Below are 26,256 nucleotides of genomic sequence, written 5' to 3' on the forward strand. Positions count from 1 at the left end.
TTGTGAAGAAGTTTATATGGATCTTCCGTCGAGTCTTGAGAAAAAATTCTTAAACTTAATAAAGTTCTTTATGGTCTTAAACAAGCTCTAAAAGCTTGGTATGATCGTTTTAGTAAAGTTGTTCTTGATAGTGGTTTTATTTTTTGTTATATTGATATTGCTCTTTTTATGAAGAATGCAGGCGATCACATAATTATTTTATTGTTATATGTTGATGATATGATCATCACTGAAAATAATAAAAAGGGCATTGAGTTTATTAAAAATGTTCCTAAAAATAATTTTGATATGCCTGACCTTGGATTTCTAAGGTATTTTTTAGGGATTGAAGTTGCATATTCAACTCGGGGATATGTTTTGTCTCAAATGTAGCTTGCATCAAATATTATTGCTAAATTTGGCTTAATTGACGAAAAGAAAATAAAGACTCTAGAAGTAATCAATGCTAAGATGAGAGCCAATGATGGACCTCCTTTAGACTAAACTCATGAGACAACAATGCAAATTTTTTTTTTTTACAAGTCCAACCATTGGGGTTGATCCATATACATAATCAAATCCATATACATAGATTGACCATTGAGGAAAATATGCATTTCCAGCATGGTAGCTGTTGCACAACCGATAAAGCTGAAACATGTAAATATTCACCATTGCATGGACATGTAGTTCGATTAGCATATAGCGAAATAATGCATTCGCATGAGCATAAACAACCAAGTCTAAATCAATACCAAACATATTCAGCTGTAAAGACATATAACAAGATAGGTTTGAAATCATAAACTGAAGGACCATGTACTTCGGCAGAATTTGGACCAGATTTGAGAGCTTTATGCACACGGCAGATCTGACCTAGTCTGCATACATATATTACAACAGATCTGGACCAGGTTTGCACACTAATGAAACTCGACAGATCTGCCGACACATGTGAATCAGCAAGCCTGATCAACACCAATCATAACATGTATCTACATGTCAACAAATATGCAAGTCTGATCCAGGCATCAAAATAGCATGTTGTAGAGTTGATAACAGTCAACCAACATAGGATACAGTTAAATCTAATCAAAGTCATCCGATTATCGTATACATAGTCTGACAATAGTCAACCTAATAGCATAAATTCAGATTTGATAACAACCCCCAAAAATACTAGTAATCAACTCTGATATCAGTCAACACAACAACAAGAATCAGATTTGATTATAGCCCACTAAAAATACTTGTAATCAAATTTGATATCAGTCAACACAATAACATAAATCAAATTTGATTACAGCCTACCAAAAAATACTTGTAGGCAATTCGGCAGACCACCATCAAACTTACATAATCAGATTTGATAACTTCATAAAAAAAATATCTATAGTAGATCCAATTAGGCTACACTCACACGGCAATTAATCTTTTTCTTCCACGTAAAATACACATCATTAGAGTTGTTTTTTAGTTTCTTTTTTATTTTTCTTATTTTTTGTTTTTATTATTTAGTTAAACAATGTAAAGGAGCCCACATTAGAGCCGTTGGGATACACCCCAACGGTCACAAATGTGACCGTTGGGGGGCTCCCAATGACTCTATGGGAGCCCCCTTTGGTCCCATTCTTTGTATAAATAGGGGTGAATGCCCCCTCCATTCTTAATGCTTTTTCAAGCATTTCTTAATACATTGTTAATTATATTTTTAATTATCTCTTCTCACTTTGTGTGTGTTTAGTGTTTGCCCTTTGTGGCACATGGTATTTGGTTCATTAGTGATAACTTGCTTATGTATTTGTGCCTTCTTGCAGTCACTTTGTGACATTGTTTTTGACACTTGTATTTCATTACACCAGCCATAAGGGAGGGCCGATTATCTAGTTTGTATAAATGCAGCCCTATAATTTTGGAAGCTAAAATGACCAATTCACAAGAACCCGCCTCTTTTGGAATCAAAGCCAATAATTATTACCTGAAACTCTTCAAATCATGATTTGTTTGACATTGTTTCCAAAACATTTAACAATCTCTACTCCACTTGCATTTCTAAATTATTAGAAAAAGCAAATGTCAAACCAAGCTTTCAAATTTCACCATGGTCGTCGCCCTTCCGCGCAAGCCAACGCGTAGCATAGGCCCCGGGGCAGGGGTCCTAGCCTCAGAGTTTTATGTTGCCGGCACAACGACCAAAGGTATGGCAGGCTGAATCAGTGCAGCCAGGTCTTCAGTACGGGCACAGTTTCTTAGGGTTATAAATTCAAAAAAAACAACAAGCTTTCAACTTTCACCATCAAGATATAGCACCACTTTAGAGTTTAGATTTCCCGTTCTTCAAAAAATCAAAGGTAATCACTAAGAGGCTATTACCTTCTAATGTAAATCTCAAGTTGATCTGTGCCTGAAATTTTCCTTCAAAATAAGATAGATCGGGCCATTTCCAAGGAGTGTCCCAACTAAAACATCATTTAACTGGAACACACAATAATACTGCCCATGCATGTCGAGAGACCTACCAGAGGCTATAAAATGGCATGCTGATATAAATTACTCATTGATAATGCATGTTTGTATAAATTATTCATTGTTTTAAAGCTTTTTTATTAGATTTAAGGATGGATGGAGAAAGAGACCGAAGAGACAGAGATGACACAATATCAAGATATCGCCAACCAATTGAGATAGAAAAGAGATTATTGAAGTCTTGGACTTTTGAGTTGGCAATTCACAATGGGATATATAATTACAAATGCTATGATGTAGGCTAAAGCAACTCCGCACCACGATGTAGTCAATCTCATATTGCAGCTAATGTTGGTGGTGAGATTATTGTCAGTCTCCAAGACATGAATAGAAGAAGGGCACAGCAACTGCCAGAAGCCATTCCACATTCTGAAAATGAAATATTCAATGAAGGTGACCCATCATCACCGTCACCAACTTTAGAAATTTAAGAAAGCTCTCAAGCTTATGAATAATGGAGAAGATTAAGAATAAAATGTTAAAGATTTACATTCAAAACTTTTGGAAGTAGTTTAGTCTTAAGGTGTTGAGAGATAGAGTTCAGAAAACTAGAATATTTTTTCTTATGACAAGGAACCCCTGTCAAGAACCGGGTCACTTAATGGGTGCTCACCCCCCTAACTGCTCCCTCGCGCAAAGTAAACCCCAGATGGGGTCACCGACACAGAAGCCCTTATGGAGCCCACCAGTTAAAGGCACCAACCCATCTGGTGGGAGTCAAACCTCGGACGAAGGGGTCAACACCTTCTCCCCAGGCCCGCTGCCACTCAGGCGACCCGGGCAGGTGTGAATACTAGAATATTAGGATGTTAGATAAAATGTTTTATAGTTTTATGAATAATGAACTATGATCTTAGAGCTCGATTTAAGATAGGCTTGAATGTTAAGGTTGTGTTTTACTTAATTATAATTACAATTGTTGACTTTGCTCTGTTGTATATTTGCTGCATTTTTAGCTTCATATATAATCACTATTATGTGATTTTTTTCAATTTTTTTTTATATTTTAAGTTTATATTATACAAATTTACCATTTTAAAGATACATTACGATACAATACTATTTTCTTGCAATTTTGGTAAAAGTTATGCATGCATTCTACAGTATTGGTTGAGAAACAATTGCACATCAAATCATGAGTTTATAAAGAGAAGTGAGCTGACATTTGGCATCGTGTCAATCCAAGTCTAAGTGTCCTTTACCAAAAAAGTACCTTGAGTTCCATGAGATAATACCAAAGTTGCTAAAGACGATCATGAAAAATATTATTTGTTTCTTACACTCCTTAATCAACATTTCCTAACTTGTGGAAGCAGCCTCTATGGGTTTTGACACATGCCCAAGATGGCACAGGAGAGACTTGGTTTCACAGTAGTAATCAATTTCCAAAGACACTGCAATTTCCACAATATAACTAACAGTCAAATTCTTTCATTCTCTTCCTTAAACAGTAGATGCACCTTCACAAAGAGTAAGACAGATGAAATCAAATAAAATAGAACAAGTTTCATGCCACTTACATAACATATGTACAACAGAAAATTACACATAGCCACATGATCACCACAACTCAATGGATTTAGGATCATATTGACCATTGCTTCAAGAACAACATAAACATGAATGTCAGACATGAATTCATGGCTTGAGTCATCTAGGTTCTCATCCTAGCCATCTATAAATTAACTCCGTGCAACAGGTCACCCCTAACTAAAGCTGTCTAAGTTAGTTGCCACCCATTTATGTGCTGCTATTGAATGAGAGATGTACATAATGACCTAGTTTCAACAAAACCATACGTCTATACCCCATGAAGGAATCCATAAAAGACTAGCATTTAAAGCAGCTCCAGTCTGCCCCTCCCTCGCACTCCAAAATATAGGATATACTCAGTATGACCGTTGTGATACCACTCTACGCACAATTTCCTTAAACAAATCAGGATGTCATAGTAGAAACACACTATTCCTTCCACATCATACCCATGTATAAGCAATCATCAAAATTCAACAGAAATTCTACTAACAAGCTAAATAACATATTAACCACAAGTAAATACTATGGGATGAGAGCACGCAGGGTACAAAATCTCAGCCTCTTTCAGATACAAATTGGGAAGAAGATTCGTTTAAAACCAAGCCAGAATTTTCTCCTTGTTCCCAAAGTATGTCGTAAAACACAAGATCAAGTCCAAGTTTTTTCCAAGAAGACTACAAATACCTATGCAAAATAAACTAACGACACTGCAATTTCTTGGCTCACAGTTATTTTCACAAGCACAACACTCCTATCCAGCAACAATGGAGCCTTTCAGAGTTGGCCTCTTGGGGTCTTCACCACCCTTCTAACAATTAAAAACAGAAACGCAAGAAAAAATCTAGGAAACAAAAATAGGCCTACCTACAACCACCTCATACTATTCAATGTGCATATCAAGCAAAGAATTCCAAGAAAATCACGCCATATTTATCCAATTTCAGAGACACCCAGCAACAAAATAGCAACAAATCATCGCTCACTACAATCGAAACAATGAAAAAAGGATCACCAGCAACTTGGGTTCGCACCTGACGATTGTCCGTGACCTTGAGCACCAATTTCCCGTCGCAATGCCGATACTTCATCACATATCGCGACTACCCAATTGGGGAAACGGGAAGAAAAATCAGAAATAAGGCCTAGAATTCAAGAAAGGAAGAAGAGAAACGAGCAGGGGAAGATCGAGGGAGCACCGATTGAGGGTCCGCGCGGAAGAGTTGGACGGATCTCTCAACGAACTCGTCCCACGAGTGGATGTACACCATCTGTGGAAGGACTTGGAGACCACCACCAACTGCAACAAAGGATCGAGAAGAAACTATGAAATCCGAATTCGTTCTCCCCACTAGGGGTGTCAACGGGTCGGATTTGATTCGGACCCAGGTGGAACCAGATTTGGGCCCAGTTTTCGGGTATGATATCGGGTCTGGACCTGGACTCAGATCTAATCGGGTCCATCATAAGAAAAATCATACCCAGACCCGATAAGAACTGCATGAACCAGACCCAGTAAAACCATAATTTTTATCATTTTACATTGAAATTTTGTGGGACTTAAGAACTCGAGTCGGGTCCGCATCTGGTATAAAATTTCACAAACTATATTCTGGTACATGTATTAATCGAACCTTTGAATCCGAACCCAGGTCTTAATCGGATCTTATTATTTATCACCATACCCAGATCCTATAGGGTTTGGTTGGGGTGGAGTCCAGGTAAACCCGACCCGTTGACACCCTGGGGAACTCCCCACCTCGGACTGGGAATTTGCTCTCTTGGGAATCTTAGAGGATTTTGGACTTCTTCTGCGTTTAGGTCTCACAAACATCAGTTGGGTTCCACTCATCCCTATGTCAGCCTCTATCCTTATGCCCCTCTTAAATCTTAAGATGCAAGTTGTTTTGATCAGATCTGACCTTACAGATGAATTCAGTATGATCGATCTAAATAAGAATCAACCCTCGAATCACATCTTTTTCAATAAAAAAAAATATATGCTTCTTTGAATCACAAAAAATTATGTTTTATCTTTTTTTTAATCACCAAAAATTCCTGCAGATATGTTGAAAATTCACCCATATTCTAAAAATATTGTCATTCAGTACCACCGTAAAAACATCTTCTCTTATATCCTATATTGTGTTTTTGTTGCCACATGTGAGGAGGAGGGATGTCAATGGATCGGATTTTATTCATATCTGAGAGAACCGACTCTGTTTAGACATTTGGTAAGCCAAAACCATATCCAATTGCAATCAGGTGCAGATACGGTTTTGATTTTTTTCTACCAAATCTGGGGGACTTCCAAATTTGGTTACATGTAAAACATTGGATTTAGTATGAGTTTTCACCATTCAAATCCATTTAGCTAACATCTCATTTCTCGGATCTGGTATCGGTCACATCCTACCCGAATCAGAAGTTCAGACCATTTACATACATCCCTACTTGTGAGATTAATGCAAATGAGATGCACGAGTCACCAGAATATGAGAACTGAAATATGGGAACTAGAAATATAAGCATTTCCAGCACTTTTTTTGCAAATCCAAGGATGTGGATGTACTTGACATGGTGAATTTGTTAGGAATCAACCATTGGATTTTGTATTTTCGATGAAAAAATACGATTTTTGAATGCTTGAATATTTTTGAAGATTATGAGCCATTGACTTTAAAGACTTAAAAAATTATTTTTTATGCTTCAAAATCGGATAATTCAAGAGCGGGTTTTTTATAAAACCAATCATGCACATCACATCTGTATGGTTAGATTCAATAGAAAAGAACAAAATATATATAAAGATCGTGGTTCACACATTAGTTCTTGTATTCTAGTGATTCTGAGATGCACTATCATAGATAAGTCTTTGGTGACATAAGCACCATAGTTGTTTAGACTCAATCTAACGCTGTAGTTGTGAGCTGCATGTTTTATTTAGTGAGACCATAGTGGCAAAGGTTTTTTTTGTCAAAAAACTCGCAAGAAATTGGAAAAAATTCATAAATCTCGTGTTTTTTTTTTGGCAAAATCTCGGCAATAAAAAAATATAAAAAATATTTTTTATAAGAAAATATTAATAAAAAATATTTAAAAATAAAAATACATTTTTTCATGATAAATAGCCGTTTAAAACGTAAATATCGCATTTAAATAATGGTATTTATGTTTTTTTCATAAATCTCACGATATTTTGAAAATCTCACGAGAAATTACCGTTTTAATCTTTCAGGCAATTTCTCACGATATTATCACGAAATTTTCATAAATCTCGCGATATTTGTTACGGTGGTGAAGACCACCTCGTGGATCACTAGAATCTGATGTATGAGCGGATTTTTTTTGCAAATTATAATTGCAATGGCTGTAATTTTTTCCAGCTAAAAAAAACTATAATTTTTTGTTGAAAATCCATGATCCGAGGACCGACCCCCCTTTAATTAAAACACGTAGAACACATCTAAGGTGTCAAATTTGCGCCTATGAGTTTTAACTCATTGATATTGTATGGACATGCAATGAAATTAATTGATTAAAAATTTTGTCTGATTTGAACCAATTTTATAAGTTTTTTGAAAAATCGATTCACTTAATGAACCGATGTTAATAACATTGATCATAACTGAGGGTCTTTAGTTTGAATGTCACGGTTATCCCCTAGCTTGCATATCAAATTATTATTAATAAAGTTTGCAATATTTTGTGTTGTATTTTCTACTTATGTTCTTATGTAATACTTTATGTTTTTTTATTCTATAAATGCTATTTTTTTCTCTAGAAAGCTCATATTCTGAAAATAGCATGAGACTTCTCCAAGAATGGGATATTGTGACATTGGCCTAGAAAAGCACCAAGATGGGCAAGCCCAGCTAAAATCAACGAGGTTCAGGCATAGTCATAACATTGGAGCTGCCTGAGTCAAGTGTCTGGTCTGTAGGTATGGCTAAGGCTGTCAACAGTTTGTGTCCTAATGGGTTCAGCCAGTTGGTTGCTTGTAGATTTGGGCAGTCTTCTCTCTAGGTAGGTAATCTTGACCTAGACTTAGATCTTTCTTTTTTCTTGGGCACGTTTGGAAGCGAGAAAGATGTAGAAAAAAGTGATGTAAAATGCTGACCCTTCCAAAAAAGAGACTTTTTCGCTGAGAAAGTTTTTCTAAAAAGTACACTTTTTATAGGAAACATTCCTCCACAAGGGTGGAGGAATGTTTCTTACCAAGAGAATTTATTTTACACTCCCCACCACCCATCACCGCATCTCACCACCATCTCACCATCACCACCACCCACCATCACTGCCACCCTCCTCCTCCTCTCTCTCATTTTTCATATTTTCTTACTATGTTTTTCTCATGCTACACAAACAAGTGAAAAGCTTTCTTTTAGAAAACTTCTCATATCCAAAACTCTCATAGGTGGCGTGTCACTGTGACATATGGCTGGGCACAAGTTGTTTCTGCTTTTTATTGTTATTGCAACATAATAAATATAAAAAAAGAAAGCACGATTTTTTTTAACATATGAAACATATTTATATAATTTTTTAAAGAAATTCACGATCCTGCTTGGAGTTACTCTGCATCAGCAATTGAGAAGGTGCCTAGAAGTACATCACTTGTAGCAAAGTGCAAGTGAAGGGGGCCCTTGTGGAACTAGCCGTTGGCAGCAAACGGTCAATTTTGGCGTCATACAAAGAGATGGGTACACGTGTCAGTCCAACCACTTTTTTGAAAACTTCTTCCACCGACGCCTCTCTGGCTCTCTCTCAACAGCCACCAAGAAGCTCTCCTATTGCCTCCTCTGCCTTTTTTACATCTTTCAGCAGGTAAAAAGAAAATACAGAATTAATGAATAAAATATTATATCAAATTGACATAATTGCTAAGTTTAAATGGGGCTAGATAAGTGTTCCAAATAATCCTTGATCTTTGCTAATCACTTTTTATCCCATCAAACCTGTGTTTGGATTTGTTTCAAATGGAATAGAGGAAATGCAGCACCCAGGTAAAGCAGGTTATTAGAAATTGGGAAAAACCCACCTGAGAATAATGATTTTCCAGCCTTCTCTTAGTTGTAAGATGGTGAAAACAGGGAATTGGATGGAAATTGCCAATTAGATCAACTTAGCCAGGAAACTAATGCGAATATGATTGATGGGAATTGGGAACTTCCATCTTTTCTCTAAGGCACTGCACTTCATGGTGAGAAAACCAGCATACAAAGGAAATAAAGAACTTAAGGGAAAGCTAGGTTTCCATTGATGATTATACACACGGTAGATACATGTATCTATACAAGAGAAAACTTAAAATGTCTACGCACAAGACTCTATTATGAGATGACGATAACGATTATCGATCCTATCTCCTGAAACTTTATCTTCTGGAACTCTATTTTGGAATGTTTTGAAACTCTAATATGACTAGAGTTCTTAACATCTACTCTGGAACTCTAATGTGACTAGAGTTCTTAACACTCCCCCTCAAACTAGTGCGTGGAGATTGCATACACCAAGTTTGTCAAGAAGATGAATAAACGCTTCCTTTTTCAAGGCTTTGGTAAAGAGATCTGCCACTTGATCTTGATTGCGAATTTAACAGGTCCAAATAATGCCTTGAACCAGTTTTTCTCTCACAACGTGACAATCAATGTCTATATATTTGGTGCACTCATGGAATACAGGGTTTGCTGCAATGTGCATAGCCGCTTGATTATCACAGAATACCGTGACTGATTGTGAGTGTTCAATGCATAAGTCACTTAGCAATAGTTTAAGCCATACAATCTCACACACAACATTCGTCATGACACGATACTCTGACTCAGCTGACGAATGAGAGATGATAGCTTGCTTCTTTGTTTTCCAAGAGATAGAAGGACCCAAAAATATGCAATACCCTGTTACAGAGTGTCGCATCTGAGGGCAGGCTGCCTAATCCGAATCGCAGAATGTCGTAAGGTGAAGTGGATTATTGCTATGCAGCAAGATTCTTTGTCCAAGTTGTGACTTCAAATATCGAACTACTCGGAGAGCAGCTTGTAAGTGTGGGAGTCTTGGTTGTTGCATGAATCAACTCAAGACATGTACTGCAAATTGGATGTCTGGCAATGTAACACTCAAATATATCAATTGTTTGACTAACCGATGATAGTGACGAGGATCATGAACTGAGTCCCCTTGTTTTGAACTCAATCCATGTTTTTGTTTCATAGGAAAGGAGACAGGTTTGGCACCAAGAAGGCCCATCTCAGTTATGATATCCAAGGCATACTTTTGTTGGGATAAATAATTTTCTTTATCTGAATGAGCGACTTCAATGCCAAAAAAAATACTTAAGAACTCCCAAATCTTTCATGTGGAATAACCGTGAGAGATATAGTTTCAGATTATCAATTTCTCCTGGACTATTACTAGCAATGACAAAGTCATCCACATCGATTAAAACCACCACAAAAACACAACATTTTTTATACGTATAGAGTGAATGGTCTGCATGAGATTGCTTAAACCCAAAACTTTCAAGAGCATTAGAAAGTTTGTGGTACCAGTTTCGCAGTGACTGCTTCAGACTATACTGAGATTTCTATAATTTGCATACATGATTCTCCCTCTGTTGGGCATATCTCGGAGGAATCTTCATATAAACATCCTCATGCAAGTCTCCATGTAGAAACGTGTTTTGAACATTCATCTGACAAAGTACCTAATTGTGAGCAGCCGCAATTGCAAGTAAGGTTCTTACCATGACCATCTTTGCAACCGGGGCAAAGGTCTCATTGTAGTCAAGGCCCTCTTGTTGTGAGTATCTTTTGGCAACCAATCACGTCTTATACCGTTTGATTGACTCGTCAAACTTATGTTTCACTTTATACACCCACTTACAACCGATAGGTTTCACGTTATCAGGTAAAGTGGTGATAATCCAAGTATTATTTTATTGCAAAGCACGTATTTATGAGTGCATAGCATCCTGCTAAACTTTATGTTGAACCACTTCTTCAAAGGTATCAGGTTCATGAGTAGAAGCTCTAGAGGCTATAAAAGAAGAGTGGTTACTTGAAATTTTTTTGAAAGAGACATACATTGACAATGGAAACCGGGTACTTAACTTAGAACCTTGTGTTGAAGATGTATTTAGACTTAATGAAGAAATCAACGAGCAATAGAAATCCTTTAACCACGTATTGGGTTTTCTTGGTCGAGATGATCTTCTAAGACCACTTTTGATGAAAGATGTGGGTTCTGTACCGTTGGAGCTCACGATTTCTGATTGAGGCTCTATAGTGGGATCTGAAGTTTCATGGGTTGGTACTTCAGGAACTGAATCATGTAACAGATGTGACATGATAATGGTTCCTTGATTTTCGGTATGATCTATGGGCTTAGGCAACATGGTTACATCCTCCTTTTCTTCAATGGATTTATAAGGAAATATTTTTTCATGAAAAATCACATCTCTACTTGAAAAACTTTGATGATTTTCTAAATCGTATACCTTATATGCCTTTTATACTTCTGAACAACCAAGAAAAACAAAACGTCGAGCTCTCGAATCAAATTTGCTTTTATTTTGGTCGGTGTCAGTTACATAACACAATGAACTAAAGACACGTAAATGTTTATAACTGGGTTTTTTATTATATAGTTTTTCAAAAGGTGTTTTTCCCTCAAGTTTGAGTGTTGGTGTTCTATTAATAAGATAGACTACGGCTAGAACACACTCACCCCAAAAACGTATTGGTAAATCCGATTGAAAGTGGAGAGCCCGAGCTACTTTAAAAAGATGACAATGTTTACGTTCAACTACCCCATTCTATTGGGGAGTGTAAACACAGCTATGTTAATGTATCACACCATTATCTTTGAAGAAGTCTTGGATCTCATGAGAAAAGAATTTTGACCCATTATCAATACGGATGGTCTTGATCTGTTTAAGGAATTGAGTTTTCACAAGTTTAAAAAAATCTTTTATATGAGAAAAAGTTTCATACTTGTGTCTCATAAGAAAAACCCAGGTTGTTCTTGTAAGATCATCTACAATGCTTAAAAAATAATGTGCACCGAAAAAAGTGGACTTCAAATAGGGTCCTCATATATCATAATGAATCATATCAAAAGCATTTTTTGTTTTAATCTCACTCTAAGGAAACTTTAATCTAGTTTGTTTGGCTTTATGACAGGTATCACAATAAAGAGATTCATCAAAATCAAAGGCTAAATTCAACTGTGATTTTACTAACTTCATTCTTGAAGATGAAGGATGTCTGAATCGCCTATGTCATAATGTATGATCGGTTTTTGTAGTGAGACAGGCTTGGATATTCTCGTTTGGTCATAGGAAGTACAACCCATTTCTTTCTTCACCTTGTCCAATCATCTTCTTTGACTTCATGTCCTAAATAACACAAGAATTGGGATAAAACATTATTGAGCAATTCAGAGATTTAGTCAATTAACTTACTGATAGAAATTCATTTTGAAGGAAGGAATACAAAGAACGTGATACATACTAAACTGAGGAAGAGAAATTGAACCTTGATATGACACAGGAATATGTTTACCGTTGGGTAACGAAACAGATATATTGCATGGAACTAGATTATGAAAATCCAAAGTTTTGGTTCCCATATGTTGACTGGCACCAAAGTCAATTACTCAAACATGATTAGAGGAAAGTGTGAGTGGAGAAGTCATACCTGCAAAGTTGACTGATACAGGCTGATTTTTTATAAATGAGAGGATTTTATGATACTCGTCCATAGTGAATGCATGAGCAATATTACTTAACCCATCACCCTTAACAGTAACATCATGCATATTTGTTGAAGTGACCTGGAGATCATTGCAAAAAGATGTAGCAGCAATGCTGAGTTTAAAATTTGGGTCATATATCCAATGGCCTGGAGGATAGCCTACCATCTTGAAACACTTTTCTTTGAGGTGACCGACACCATTGCAATAACTACACACGGGTCAATTTTTCTGGCTACCTCTAAATTTATAAAATCGGGCTGTCGGTTCTCGTATGACCACATTTGATGGTTCTCAACTAAAGTTATTTCTGTAGGGTACGGCTAAGGCTCTACTAGTCTATTCATTGATCGACATCGTGAACCTAGCTTCACGTTATTTTTCTTCTTGAAGCACCAGTGCATATACCTTAATCACATTGGGCAAGGGTTCGAGTAAGAGGATCTACCCTCTTATTGTATTATATGAATCATTTAGTCTCATCAGAAAATATTTTCATTGAGCCACATTTGCACATTGGCACTTGGGAGTACGAACTCAGTTCATCTCATAAAGATTTTATTTTGGTGAAATAAGTAGCAACTGACATGGTTTCTTGTTGCAGGCGACAAATAGAGCTTTGGATCTGATAGATCAATGGTACCAAACTTTGAGTGTACCTTTCCTGTATCTCTTTCCACACCTCATGAGCCATGGTGGAGTAGATTACACTATTGGCAATCTCTTTACTTACCAAATTCAAAATCCAGAATAATATCATGTTATTACAGCGGACCCAAGATGGGTGATCAATTATTCCTTCTTTAGGTTAAATGATAGAGCCATCAATAAAACCAAGTTTATTTTTTACACTAAGAGCCATCATCATGGCTCTACTCCAAGTGCTATAGTTATCCCCAGTCAACTGTTGGGAGACAAGAACGTTGTTGGGGTTATCAGAGTGATGAATGAAGAAATGACTAGAAGCATTCTGACCTAATTCTGTCTTGGAAAATATATTTTTCAAACTTCCTTCTTCTAGCGCCATTGACATAAACCCGGTGGGCTTGGATGATGACTCAGAAGGCGGCCAACAGACTGAGCAAGTGTTCAAAGGCGTTAATGGTGATTAAGAAATTGCCTGCTGAAACAAATGAGCACTTGGAGGCTATTGAAGGAAAAGATCCAACCAGAAAGCTTTCCATGAAAGTTGTTTTCCGGCAAGTGATAGCATCAAGGGGCCTGTCCACTTGAGGAAGGCATCTAAAAATTCACCAGTGAGTGCGTTCTGGCCAAGATCGATGATCTCAAGCTACTTGTATCCAGTGAGCGGCAGCGAGATCTCGCCAGAGATCTGATTATTGCTCAGATCAAGGATCCTGAGGCTCGAGAGTGAGTCAAGCTCAGGATGGAGTGATCCAGAGAGGTTGTCGGCCTTCAGCTTCAACTCGATCAATTGGAAGCATCCGATGAGGCTCAGAGGGATTGATATGCTTAGTGAATTGAAGGAGAGGTCCATAACCTTAAAAATTGCAGCTAGAATCCCACCAGAGAATCAGTTGAAGGAGAGATCCAGAAACGCTAACCCCGATGAATTGCTAAAATCTAACACTTTCAATGGGATCCGACCAGAGAGACTGTTCGAGTGGAGGTCAAGGATCATGAACTCACGCGAGAAGCTGAGGAAAGGCAACTGAACTCGATTTGCATAAGCAAAAAAAAATCCAAGTCGATCAGGGGATTGAGCGCTATGATGCCATGAGAAAACCAACATATAGAGGAAATAAATAACTTAAGGGAAAGTTAGGTTTCCATTGATGATTATACACACGATAGATACATGTATTTATATAAGAGAAAATTTAAAATGTCTACACACATGACTCTATTCTGAGATGATGATAACGATTATCGATCCTATCTTCTAGAACTTTATCTTCTGGAACTCTATTTTAGAACTCTAATATGACTAGAGTTCTTAACATCTATTCTGAAACTCTAATATGACTAGAGTTCTTAACACATGTTTTCTCAACCTGTTATTCCAACCTAGTTTCCTTTTGATGGAACTAAATCCTAACATGTCCTAGATCTCTAGGTACAAACAACAAAAGCGAATTGAGAGAGCACTAATCCCTTTGATTAATCTTTAGCCTTAGGGACCCCAAATCCAAACACCGGCATAGAATTATAGTTTTCATGTTTAAGGACCAAACAAGAATTTCCCTCCAATATGAGAGAGGATCAGGTGCAATGTGAGTGATTGCACACTTTTAGTGTGCTACTGCACCTCGTCCCCCACAACATGTATCCCAAAGGTGGTGGGTGATAACTAAAAATGTGCAATCACATTGCACCTCTCTCTCTCTCTAACATAACTCAACTTGCACGTCTTCATGACAGAGAGCTCGGAATGGCTGATCTTTATCCTCCTCAAGCAACCAGCAACTCCCATCATGCAATCAATAGGAGAAATGGGATTCTGCACCTCAATCCCCATCGTTGTTGTCTCTCCATTCTTTTCTTCTCTCTCTACTCTTGATCCACTTAGCTCATCATTTCATCTCTGCGATTCCTCCTTCTCTTCAACTCTTTCAATTGCTGAGCTGCCACTATAAGTATTGACGAACTTATCATTCTACAAAACTAATAGAAAAAATAGCACCAATATTATCATGTAATAACTGGTTCTAACTGCATAAGCCTTGAGTAGGCATAAATATAGCTAGCGTATATAACCAAAGGCATCCCCCGAAGGGTAGGATAAGCCCTTGAAGTTTTAGGCTATCAGAACAAGCATAAGTTTAAGCAGAGCCAACACAATTAGATCTACATTCCTATAGTGGTTTCTTTGAGTATATATGACCAAAGGCAACATCAAGTCTCTATTTGGGAAGACCCCAAGGAGTTCTCCACATGGCCTCAGGGTTGTAGATAGGGAGCTTTCTTCCTACCTCAAGTTCCAATCCCCATGTGGTCACTCCCCTCAACATAACAAACTAAAAATTACAAGATTTTTTTTTTTTTAGGAAACCTTAGATCTTTGGGGGCAGCAATGAGTGCAGGATCTTGAACTTTTCTTTGAAGTTATCCCTCCTTTGCCTCTCATTGATCATGTGTCGGTAGCTCAAAATGCGCTCGAGATCACGAACATTGGTGGCAACTATTTGGATCCTACAAAGCATCTTTATGACTTGTTTCGCCATAAAAAATCATACTTTTATTGGTGCTGAATTAGCATCAATAAAAGTCTGCTAGTAAAGACCTTTACTAGTGCTAACGTAGCATCGGTAGTTTCACCAGTAAAAGTATTATCAGTTATACATTTACTGGCGCTAATGCATAACATCAACAAATGGGTTTTTACTAACCCTAAAATAGCACCCAAAAATATCTTTTCTAGCGCAAAAATAGCCTATGCAATAGTTTTTTTTCTTAATTAAACTTTTTTTTTGTGTAAAATTTATTCATACATTCATTCAATAATAAACCTAATAATGCATACATTCATTCATTGAAAAATGAATATGTCTATATGTATATTCATTTAAAGATGAATCAATTCATACATTTATTTATTTTATTCATTCTAAATGAACTAGTTCAGTTATTTCATTCATTCTAAAATGAACCAACTCTTGCATACATTGATATTTTTCATTCAATATAAACAAACTCTTACAATATTTCATTCATTCATCATCAAACACTCCATAACTCAACCATTCATAACTCTAATATTCACATATGAAATCCTACAAAAAAAACAACATATGCACATACATAAATACAAAAGTATCTTCAGTCAACACATCATAACTCAAACCTCTCATAACTCTAACATTCACATATATACATAAATAACTCCAACTTTTCATAACTTCATCATGTTCATACATATATTTATTCATTTATTCCAAACCGAACATACTCATGCATACATTCAATCATTCATTCAAAAATAAATATGCTCACATGTAGATTCATTTATTCATTCATTCATTTAAAAATGAACCAATTCATATATTTATAAATTTCATTCATTCTAAATGATCTTCCTTATTTATGTCATTCATTCTAAAATGAACCTGATACATTTATTTTTTACATTCGATATAAACCAACTCTTACCATCATTCATTCATTCATCACCAAATAAACATACTTGTACATATATTTATTCAATAATGAACTTGCTTATACATACATTCTTTCATTCATTAAAAATGAGCATGCCCATACACATATTCATTCATTCATTTATCTTGAAGTAGTTAATATATTCATTCATTTCATTCATTCTAAATCATACTTCTCATTCATTTCATTCATTTAATAATAAACTTTCATAACTCCAATATTCACATTTGAAGTCTTGCAATAAACACAACATTTAAAGCATATATACACACATAATTATATATATTTTTTCTTTCAACTCTCAATAATTTCAACTTCAACATTCACATTTGAACTTAAAAACTTAAAATATTAGAGAAAAATTATGAATTAGCATGTTAGTCAATGTCAGCTAATAACAAAAAAGTTTTGTTTCAAATATGCAAAAAATATTTTATAGTTCATGAAATAAGAAAATGATGATATCTCATAACCTAAAGTTTTATAGTTCAAAATAACACTTTAGACTTTTTTATTAATGAGACTGGATTTAAGGTGGATGTGTTGCCAGACATTCATCGAGAGAACTATGTTGCTTGAAGATCTTTCTAAGCTCATACTTGAAGTTTCTCCAAGTTTTACATATTCCTTCAACACCCATGATTTCATCATCTAACGAATGTCAAACTTTTTCTACAATAACAATGTATGCATATTACCTATAATTTAATAAAGAAATACTAAATTTTTTTAAAAAAATACTATATATATAAAAGAAATATACATACTAGCACAGAAGTCCAAGAATCCTTCTTGTAAGAATTTGGTAATGCATGACAAAAAAAAATTATAAAGGTGTGTGGTAAGGTTCTCATGTGATTTTTCATATGAAGATACTTAAATATTTTGCTTCTCACCATATGGGTTGGCCTTACGTATTAATGTCAACCTTATGCTTATGTCCTTGCATTGATGTTTCTAATAATATGCGTTTAAGAAGCATCTATTAAAAATTTAATAATAAGTTAACAAAATTTATGACAAAATAAGCATTCAAAATAAGCATGCATTCAATCAATATATTATAAAAATATGAATTATAATGTAAAACCCCTGAAATTTAAATCATACATGAGAAAATAAATCAGATTTAACATGCATTTACTAAAGAAATTGCAAACATATGGATTAATATGTAAACCCTAAAATTTAAATCATACTTAAAAAATATGATTTAGGATGCATTCAATAAATATATTACAAAAATATAAATATCACAACAAAGTACAAACATATCACCAAATACATAAAAACATATCACTATCATGTGAACATTCTTCTATAGGTGTGTTAATTGGGCTTTTAATGTTTATTCTAGAGATATCTGTCCTGACCCAATTTATATCAACATCGTCATTTATACTTTGAACAATTTCAATAGCATATGGTTCACTAACCCAATATGGTTTTGGCTTATCATCATTTATGTTATACAATTCATTTACCTGTTTTTTGCATATATCAAATATATTCTAAGGTTTTGTCCTAGTAACAACCTGCCAATCTGCAACAGTAGGATCTTGCACATAAAAGACTTGTTCTACTTGAGATACAAATACATAGGGTTTGTCCTCTATGTAATGCAAGCTCATATTGACAAGTGTGAAACCAAATTCATTTTTTTTATTCTCTTTTCACGAAGATTGAGAATATCATATCATTCACACTTGAATAGAACAAATCACATATCGCCATAATATTTAACTTTAAGGATGTCAGTAATGTATCAATAATAGATGGCATCACCAAGTATCAGGTTTCTATCTCTTGCTCTTAAATAACTTGAAGTTTGGGCACTGACAATGACACTAATATTTTGAGACTTCTTTCCTTTTTCGTGTCATTTCGTATGAAACTGAAAATCATTTATGACAAAACTCGTGTATCTCCTTGATAATATATGAAATGCATTATAAAATTAACATAATATGCATGTCATTATCTATTTTTTTAGAGTTAAAACCCATGTTTATGTTGATTCTAGTCATAAGAAGCTACGTTTCAAATTTTGTCCAATTTTGACTTAAATTGGCGAAGTTATGAGCTTTTTTGTAAAAGGGAGCGAGTTTCGGTGGGATCCAGATCCAGACCCATATTAGAAAAATGATTTTTGGATCTTGGATCAAGGTTGGATCACATTGAAGTAACCCAAGATCCATCCATGTTTTCTAAAAGGGGCACCCAGTAATTTCTGAGAAAATTTCGAGTGTTTTCAAAATTACTCATTCATAAGAGTGTTTTTGAATTTGTTAAAATTATTAGACAAAGGGGGGGGGGGGGGTCCTATTTTGATTTTTTGTCCAGAATTTGAGAGCTTTCCATCACAGCCCAACCACCTCCATCTCCTACCTTCCACCTGCATTTTATCACACCGTGGAGTTTTTCGGGTGTTGCGCCGTCGAGGAGATTTTCGGGCGTCTCCCACCTCTTGCCTTTCTATCTCTTTTTGTGCTAAATTTTTTTATTTTGTGTCTAGTTTCATCTAAAGGTCTGATTTTTGTGTGCATCCATTACAACAACCATTGGAGGAACTGATCTTCGCATCGAGGAGATTTTCGGGTGCTTTTTGGTTGAGGAGATTTCTAGGCCCTCATGCAAGCCGAGGAGTTTTATAGGCTAGCGTTTCGTTCCCACCTACCATCCTTCAAACCACCGCCACTGTTCTGCCATCAAGCTACCAAAATTTGCAGACTTAATCAAAGATTTAGAAGAAGCCATGGGAGGCCTCAGATCTGGTACCGAACGTGGATCGTCCGGTAAGATCTCGTTCATTTCTTCTTTTCAAGATATTTTAGTTGTTTTGCAAAAATCAGCTAACTTAGAGCTAGCCATTTTTTATCTTTCAACCATTTTGTATTTTGCATTTTTTTCAACATTTAAGAAATTAAAAAATCATGTTTTTCTATCATAAGATCGAGTCTGATATCATGTTGTAAATATCATTTTATTTCACTAGGTTTATCTTGCTAATTAGTGAAAACCAATCAGATTATGTCTAGCCATGTTTGAGGTTTTAGAATATTTGTGTTATGATTTTTTTTCGCTGACTACAGTAGGTTGAAAGTTTTGTTTTTAATTTTCTAGGGTCGAGTTTAGTTGTGGTTTAAAGTAAGTAAAATTAACTTTTGATTTGCTATAATATTTTTATTGAAAATCGTTTTCCTTGAGATAGTGTAAAATCGTATTGTTTTTATTTTTTATTTTTTTAGAGGTTGTTGTCTTCTCCAAGAAGACATCAGCCATTGTTAGTTCGGTCAAGGTCTGGGTGTTTTAGTAAGTTTTAATTAGGTTTAGTATTTCTTAATTTGATACTTAATGTATTTAAGGCATAGATTTTTATTGAGTAGCAATTAGTCAAGTTAGTATAGTTAGTATTTTTAATCACTATCAGCATTCATGTTTTTTCCCTTTTGCTTAATTCAATTGTTACTCTTGCATTTTATTTAGATAACATATAGAATTTAGTATATAAGCAGTAATTTAGTCATTCATGCACTATTGTGAGGGCAAAACAAATAGTTCACTAACCAATTAATTTTCTACAGTTTTTCATAGTTTTTTGCATATTTCGTAGTTAGATTTTAGAGCTTAGCATAATTTGTTTAGATTAAATAAATTACTTTTATTATAATTCATATTTTAGTTTAGTTTTATTTTAATTACAAAGTAGTAATAGTTGTTATTTTTTTAGAATTAGTTCTAGTGTAATTTTTGAATTAATTGTCATAATTTTGTTTATTGACTTAGTATTTTTATTTTTATCCTAGTTCGTCCCCGTGTCCTTGTGACATATATGATACATCCCATGTAAGAATCTCACTAAAGGCATAATTATTAGACCACACACATAAGGATGATAGTTGTATTATTGGTTTTCCATTAATTGAAGCATCGTGTAGCTTTATATCCCCACATGGAGGTCTTTGGTCCAAGACCTTGCACAATTGCACTACATGTGTAGTCAATCATATGGACCAACAACCATGCAAAAATTGACATATCAGGTCAAAATTGCTGGTCCTATGAGAAAAGCAAGAAACCCATGTTATTGTTATCATAATTTCTGAAGGGGATGGCCTAGATCCCATCCATGCCTAAATTCAAGGATCAATATGGCCCATGTAATCATTCCTTAAAGGAGAGGCCAAAAGTGACATGAAGTGATATGCTAAAATCATAAGACTATAGATAAATACGAATCACCTAGAACACTGGCTACTTTACTTAAGAGATTCCTAATTATGCTTAAATTCATCAGCTTTGAACTTAAGAGTACTGAAATCGAAGTGCTCAAATTTTATTAAAATGACAACTAGAAAAACATTGGTTTAAATATTTTTTGTAGTCCTCTAATGCTAACTCATTAGCTTAAATTCATCAGCTTTGGATCATTTATTTTAAAAAAAATTATTTAAAAACTTCCAAGATTTTAATTTTAGGATCATGGAATGCAAGTATTAAAAACTTTAGATTGCTGAACCTACAATTTGAGAAAAACAAGGATTTGCATTGCCATTTCATTTAACAAAACTAATGAGATGGTAAAGGAAAAAGAGAAAAAGGCACCAAATGGGGTTAGCCAACCTCATGATTCCTACAACTGAAAACCAAGTGATCAAGAGAGAGAGAGAGAGAGAGAGAACATTTATCATTCAACATTACCAAAATACATCCAACCGAATATTGGACGAGAGAGGAACATAAGAGTAAGACAGCCACCATCTAGATGGTGACTGTGCATAGTTCAGAGTACAAGTAGATCCAAACCCCTGTCTCTACTATGTAATTTAAGAGTCAGATACACATCAAACATAACCCGCTGACGTAGCCTTGCAAAATTGAATTTGATGCCCCTGAAAAAGATATTGTTTATTTCAGTCCATATCACCCACCATGCTGAAAACAACCATACCCGCCACAATAATCTACCTTTTTTTTTGTTTCGTAAACTCATGGGACCAAACAAGAGGTCTCGAATAACAGAACTCGAACCCGTTTGAATCAGCGGTACACCCCAAGTTTGAAAGAATAGGTCTAAAACTACCGATCAAAACCAAAATAGGTGATTCGTGTCCTCTACCACCTTTTCGCAAAGAACACACATGCTTGGAAATTGAAGCCCCTGTTTTCTGACATTCATCTGGGTTTGAACACGATCCAGAGCCACTAACCACGCCAACACTTTTGCCCTTGGAGCGGGCCCCTTACCCCATATACAATCAATGGAAAACCAATCCATCCCGGATGGCAACAAGGAATAATAAACTTGTTTAATGGAGAACCTATCTCCGCTCGCCATGGCCCAGTGAAGCCACGAGCGGCCATGGCCCGGCCTAAGATCCCTGTCACTGAAGGAGCGAAGTGTTTTCCGCCACTCCAACCAGAGGGATGAATGGCACACTGAACTGGGCGTCGAAAGAAGGGAGTTAGGTAAACTACCATATTTTTCCCTAACAAACATAGCCCAAGAAGATGGCGATGTGGAAGCGACCCAAGCCCACTTCAAGACTAAAACGATGCTCCTCTTTCTTATAGCCGGAATCTCCAAGCCGCCTCGCTGCCTCGAGAGAATGATCTGCTGCCAAGAAACAAACAGGTACTTTTTTTGAGACGCATTCCCAGACCAAAGAAAGTGCGAAAGTAAACGGTTAATCGTTTGTTCTACTGTCGTCGGTATAATGGACATGCTCATACGAAAATCTGGTAATCTAGCCAAAACATGGCGAATGAGCGTCAATCGTCTCGCAAAAGATAAATATCGGGCCTTCCAAGACTGCAATCTCCCTTGCACCCGCTCTATAGTAGACGTCCAAGACGAAGTTCTCGACGGCCGCAGTGAGTGCAATGATAGACCCAAGAAATTAACAGGAAGGTCGAATATCGGGCAGTTGAAAATCCTTGCAGCAGCCGATTGGAGGAGAGGGTCAGCATTGAGTAAGACCAGAGCGCACTTACTCTCGTTCAGGCGAAGGCCAGAAATTGCAGCAAATATTTTAATAATGAAGCACAACCTAGACATTTGATTAACATTCGCATGACCAAATATTAAAGTATCATCTGCATATTGAATTGTGTGACCAACAAAACCAGGAATGCCCAACGAATTCAAGAATCATGTTTGTTCTGCTCTTTTCATGAGAATAGGTTAAACCCTCTACCGCGATATTAAAGAGGATGGGGGCGAGGGGACAACCCTGTCGCATGCCTCTACCCAACTTGAATTTTTTCCCTCTCAGTCCGTTGATGCACACCGACGACACTGATTTTGTGATCAGCTCCTTAACTCATTCAATAAACCGGTTGCCGAACCCCCATATTTGTTAGAGATTCAAACAAAAAATCCCATGCCAGACTATCATAAGCCTTGTGAAAATCAAATTTTAACAAGAAGTATGATGCTCCAGTCGACTGTAAAGAGTGAAGAAGCTCAGTTGCACAAATAAATGACCCTTGCACACTTCGACCTGGAATAAAAGCCCCCTGATTCAGAGAGACAAGTTGATCAATGACAGCGTGCAACCGGTTAGCCAACACCTTAGATATAATGCGATACAGAGCACCCATCACCGAAATCGGCCTGAAGTTGGATATGTCTGACACCCCTTGCCTTTTGGGAATCAAAGAAATGACTGTCACATGGTATGGTTTAGGCAGCCTGGCATTACGATAGAATTCATCGAACAAGTAGAGCATGTCAGCTTTAACAATTGGCCAAAAAGCTTTAAAGAAGTCTACGTGAAAACCATCAATGCCTGGGGCCTTCCATCCTGATAGGCTGCTAATAACATCAGAAATCTCAACTTCGGTGAATCTAGCCCACAGAGGAACAAATTGGTTTGCAGTCAACCGCTTATAACCCATATCGCCGATGAGCCCCCCAATGCCTACGTCAGTCAAATACAGCCTGGAGAAATAAGAAGTAATAGCTGACAGACAATTATGCTGATCAAACTGGCATTTATCGATCTCGATCGAGAGGAACCAGTTCTTTCTATACTTATTTGATGCGTTCATATAAAAAAATTGTGTATTATCATCGCCATTTGCCAACCATGCAACTCTGACCCTCAATTTCCATCTAAGCTCATATCGCGCTCTCCATTCTGCAACGAGGGCAGAGAGGACAACGATACGCTCCTGCAATTGAAGCACTTGACCCTCTGGCACACCAACAAGATCGACCTGACGTTGGGCCAAGGAGGAGAGCTCAGCTTCCGACTGACCGATGAACCTAAACTTGTTCAGGTTGTTAACGTTGAGTCATTCCTTAATACGATGTCGAAGACGAAGAAGCTTTGCATGGATGCGGATGACTACCCAAGATCCTGAAACCGGTTGAGCCCACGATTGACCAACCAGCTGCTGAAAGTCTGGCACACGAACCCACCATTCCTCAAAGGAGAACCTGCGACACGCTTTAAAGCCTGCGCCCCAAGAAACAATTAGTTGTCCATGATCGGACATGGTCCGCGGCATCAGGCAAGCAGTGACATCCGGGACTGCGTGAAATAGATCTGGCGAGAGGAATACACGATCTAGTATCCGCAAGCAAGGGCGAGACCTCATATTTGACCACGAGAATTGCTCTCCCACATGAGGTACCGAGTACAACTAGTTCCGCTGAACAAACTCCTGAAACCCCCTAATAGAGGAGTTGAGAAGAACCAGTAGACTAGAATCATGCGTAGACAATAGGCAATTGAAATCTCCTCCTAAGCACTGAAGAGCTCCAAAGGTAACCAAAACTCGGTCCAAGTCAGCCCAGAAAGTTGGTCGCGAGGACGACACAACAGAACCGTACACAAAGGTGAAGACGACATCTTGTAGCGACGACAACAAGTTTGCAAAAAGAGAGATGGAATAGAGACCAGGATTTCCAGAGAGAGAGAGACTAGGATTTCCAACTTTTAGAAGGTCCTTCTCTCATAGGCTTAGCGTACATTACATGCCACTTTGCCCCCCTTAAAAAAAGCCTGGCCTTCTTTTTTTAACTTTTATTTTTCTACTTTGTTTTTATAACTTTTAAAGTTTTTTAACATAGCAATTTGCATAAGACGACAGTGGAACAAAAGCCGCCTTAACTTCTGGGGGTTCGAACCATGAACCTCCCACTGACAGAACACAGTATGAGGAATCTCACATTGCTTTTGCTTGTTTTCCTTGAGTGAGGGGCACCGTGCACGGTGGGGCACCACCAGCCGCGACTTTCTATTTCTCACGCCACCTTCTGCAATGTGGTTTACATGATCTCTCTCTCTCTCTCTCTCTCTCTCTCTCTCTCTCTCTCTCTCTCTCTCTCTCTCTCTCTCTCTCTCAGGGATCACAGTCTAGGGAGAATGCGACCGTAGGCTATGGTTGACTAGCGCCACTGTCTCAGTCACAGAGAGAGACATGCATGCCATCGTAGGCGCATTTATGCTGAGAGTGTAAATGCATATGTGGTGAAAAAATGAAAATGCCCTTTCAGACTTGAAGGAGTGTTTGAGCAGCGTACTTTAGATTTTTATAATTTCTTTAGTTAATTCATATTTAGTGTAACTTGTAGTTGTAGATATTTTTTTTCAATATTAATAAAGTAAAATATTTAGATTTAATTAGAATATTATCTTGTTTCCTATGTATTCGACCCGTACTCACCACAAAAGTGGAAAGTCGATTTTCCAAAGTTTTTATTGAAAAATATATTTTAAAAATACCATTGCAAAAGTACAACCACTTCTTGCAACTTTTTAAGAATACTGAAAAGCTATATTATCTCATTCTAAAGTTTATCGTTGGTACCTCCATCACGTAGTTGACGAATTTACTACATTTAAAATATGATTAAACATATTATTTCATGAATGTAATAAAATATGTGCATGAGAGGGCAAGGTAGTAGTTTATTATATGATCTTGAAACCAATATTCAAATTTGGTTTTACTAATGAGCTCAAGTTTATGTTGACCCCTTGAGTGATGACTCTAAAACGATATTAAGGGTTGCCTATAAGTCTAAAATTTGGCCCAAACGTTATAAAGTTAAAAAATTGCAAATAACAATTGAATGTAAAAGCAATTGCAATCCCCTTACCATGGCATGTACCATCAAGGCTAGAGCAAATCCCCCTACCATAAGTTGACCAAGAAGACTCGTACTTCTGATGACTTTGACTCAGCTCCACCAACTTATGGATATCCAAAGTAGGCTATAGTTGACCATGGTGTCAACTAGGTCCTACTCGCCCAAATGCGTGGACCCCAAGTCACCATTATATAAGATCCATTCCCTTTCATTCAGACCCTCCTAAGAAAAGGGATGAGTAG

At 36.6% G+C, this 26,256-nt stretch overlaps 1 protein-coding gene across 1 annotated transcript in view; it reads right to left on the minus strand.

Moving 5' to 3' along the window:
• Positions 1 to 5,344, minus strand: part of LOC149831537 (signal recognition particle 9 kDa protein-like) — a 30,551-nt gene extending 25,207 nt beyond the window's left edge. The window contains exons 1-2 of the mRNA XM_090012116.1: positions 5,238 to 5,344; positions 5,073 to 5,141 (exon numbers count right to left, since the gene is read on the minus strand). Coding sequence (XP_089868242.1) covers positions 5,073 to 5,141; positions 5,238 to 5,309 — 141 coding nt within the window. The 5' untranslated portion in view covers positions 5,310 to 5,344. The remainder of the gene's footprint in view (positions 1 to 5,072; positions 5,142 to 5,237) is intronic.
• Positions 5,345 to 26,256: the final 20,912 nt, after the last annotated feature.

This window comes from Nuphar pumila, chromosome 7, assembly GCF_984573655.1.
Source record: "Nuphar pumila chromosome 7, dmNupPumi1.hap1.1, whole genome shotgun sequence".
Classification (NCBI taxonomy): Eukaryota; Viridiplantae; Streptophyta; class Magnoliopsida; order Nymphaeales; family Nymphaeaceae; genus Nuphar; species Nuphar pumila.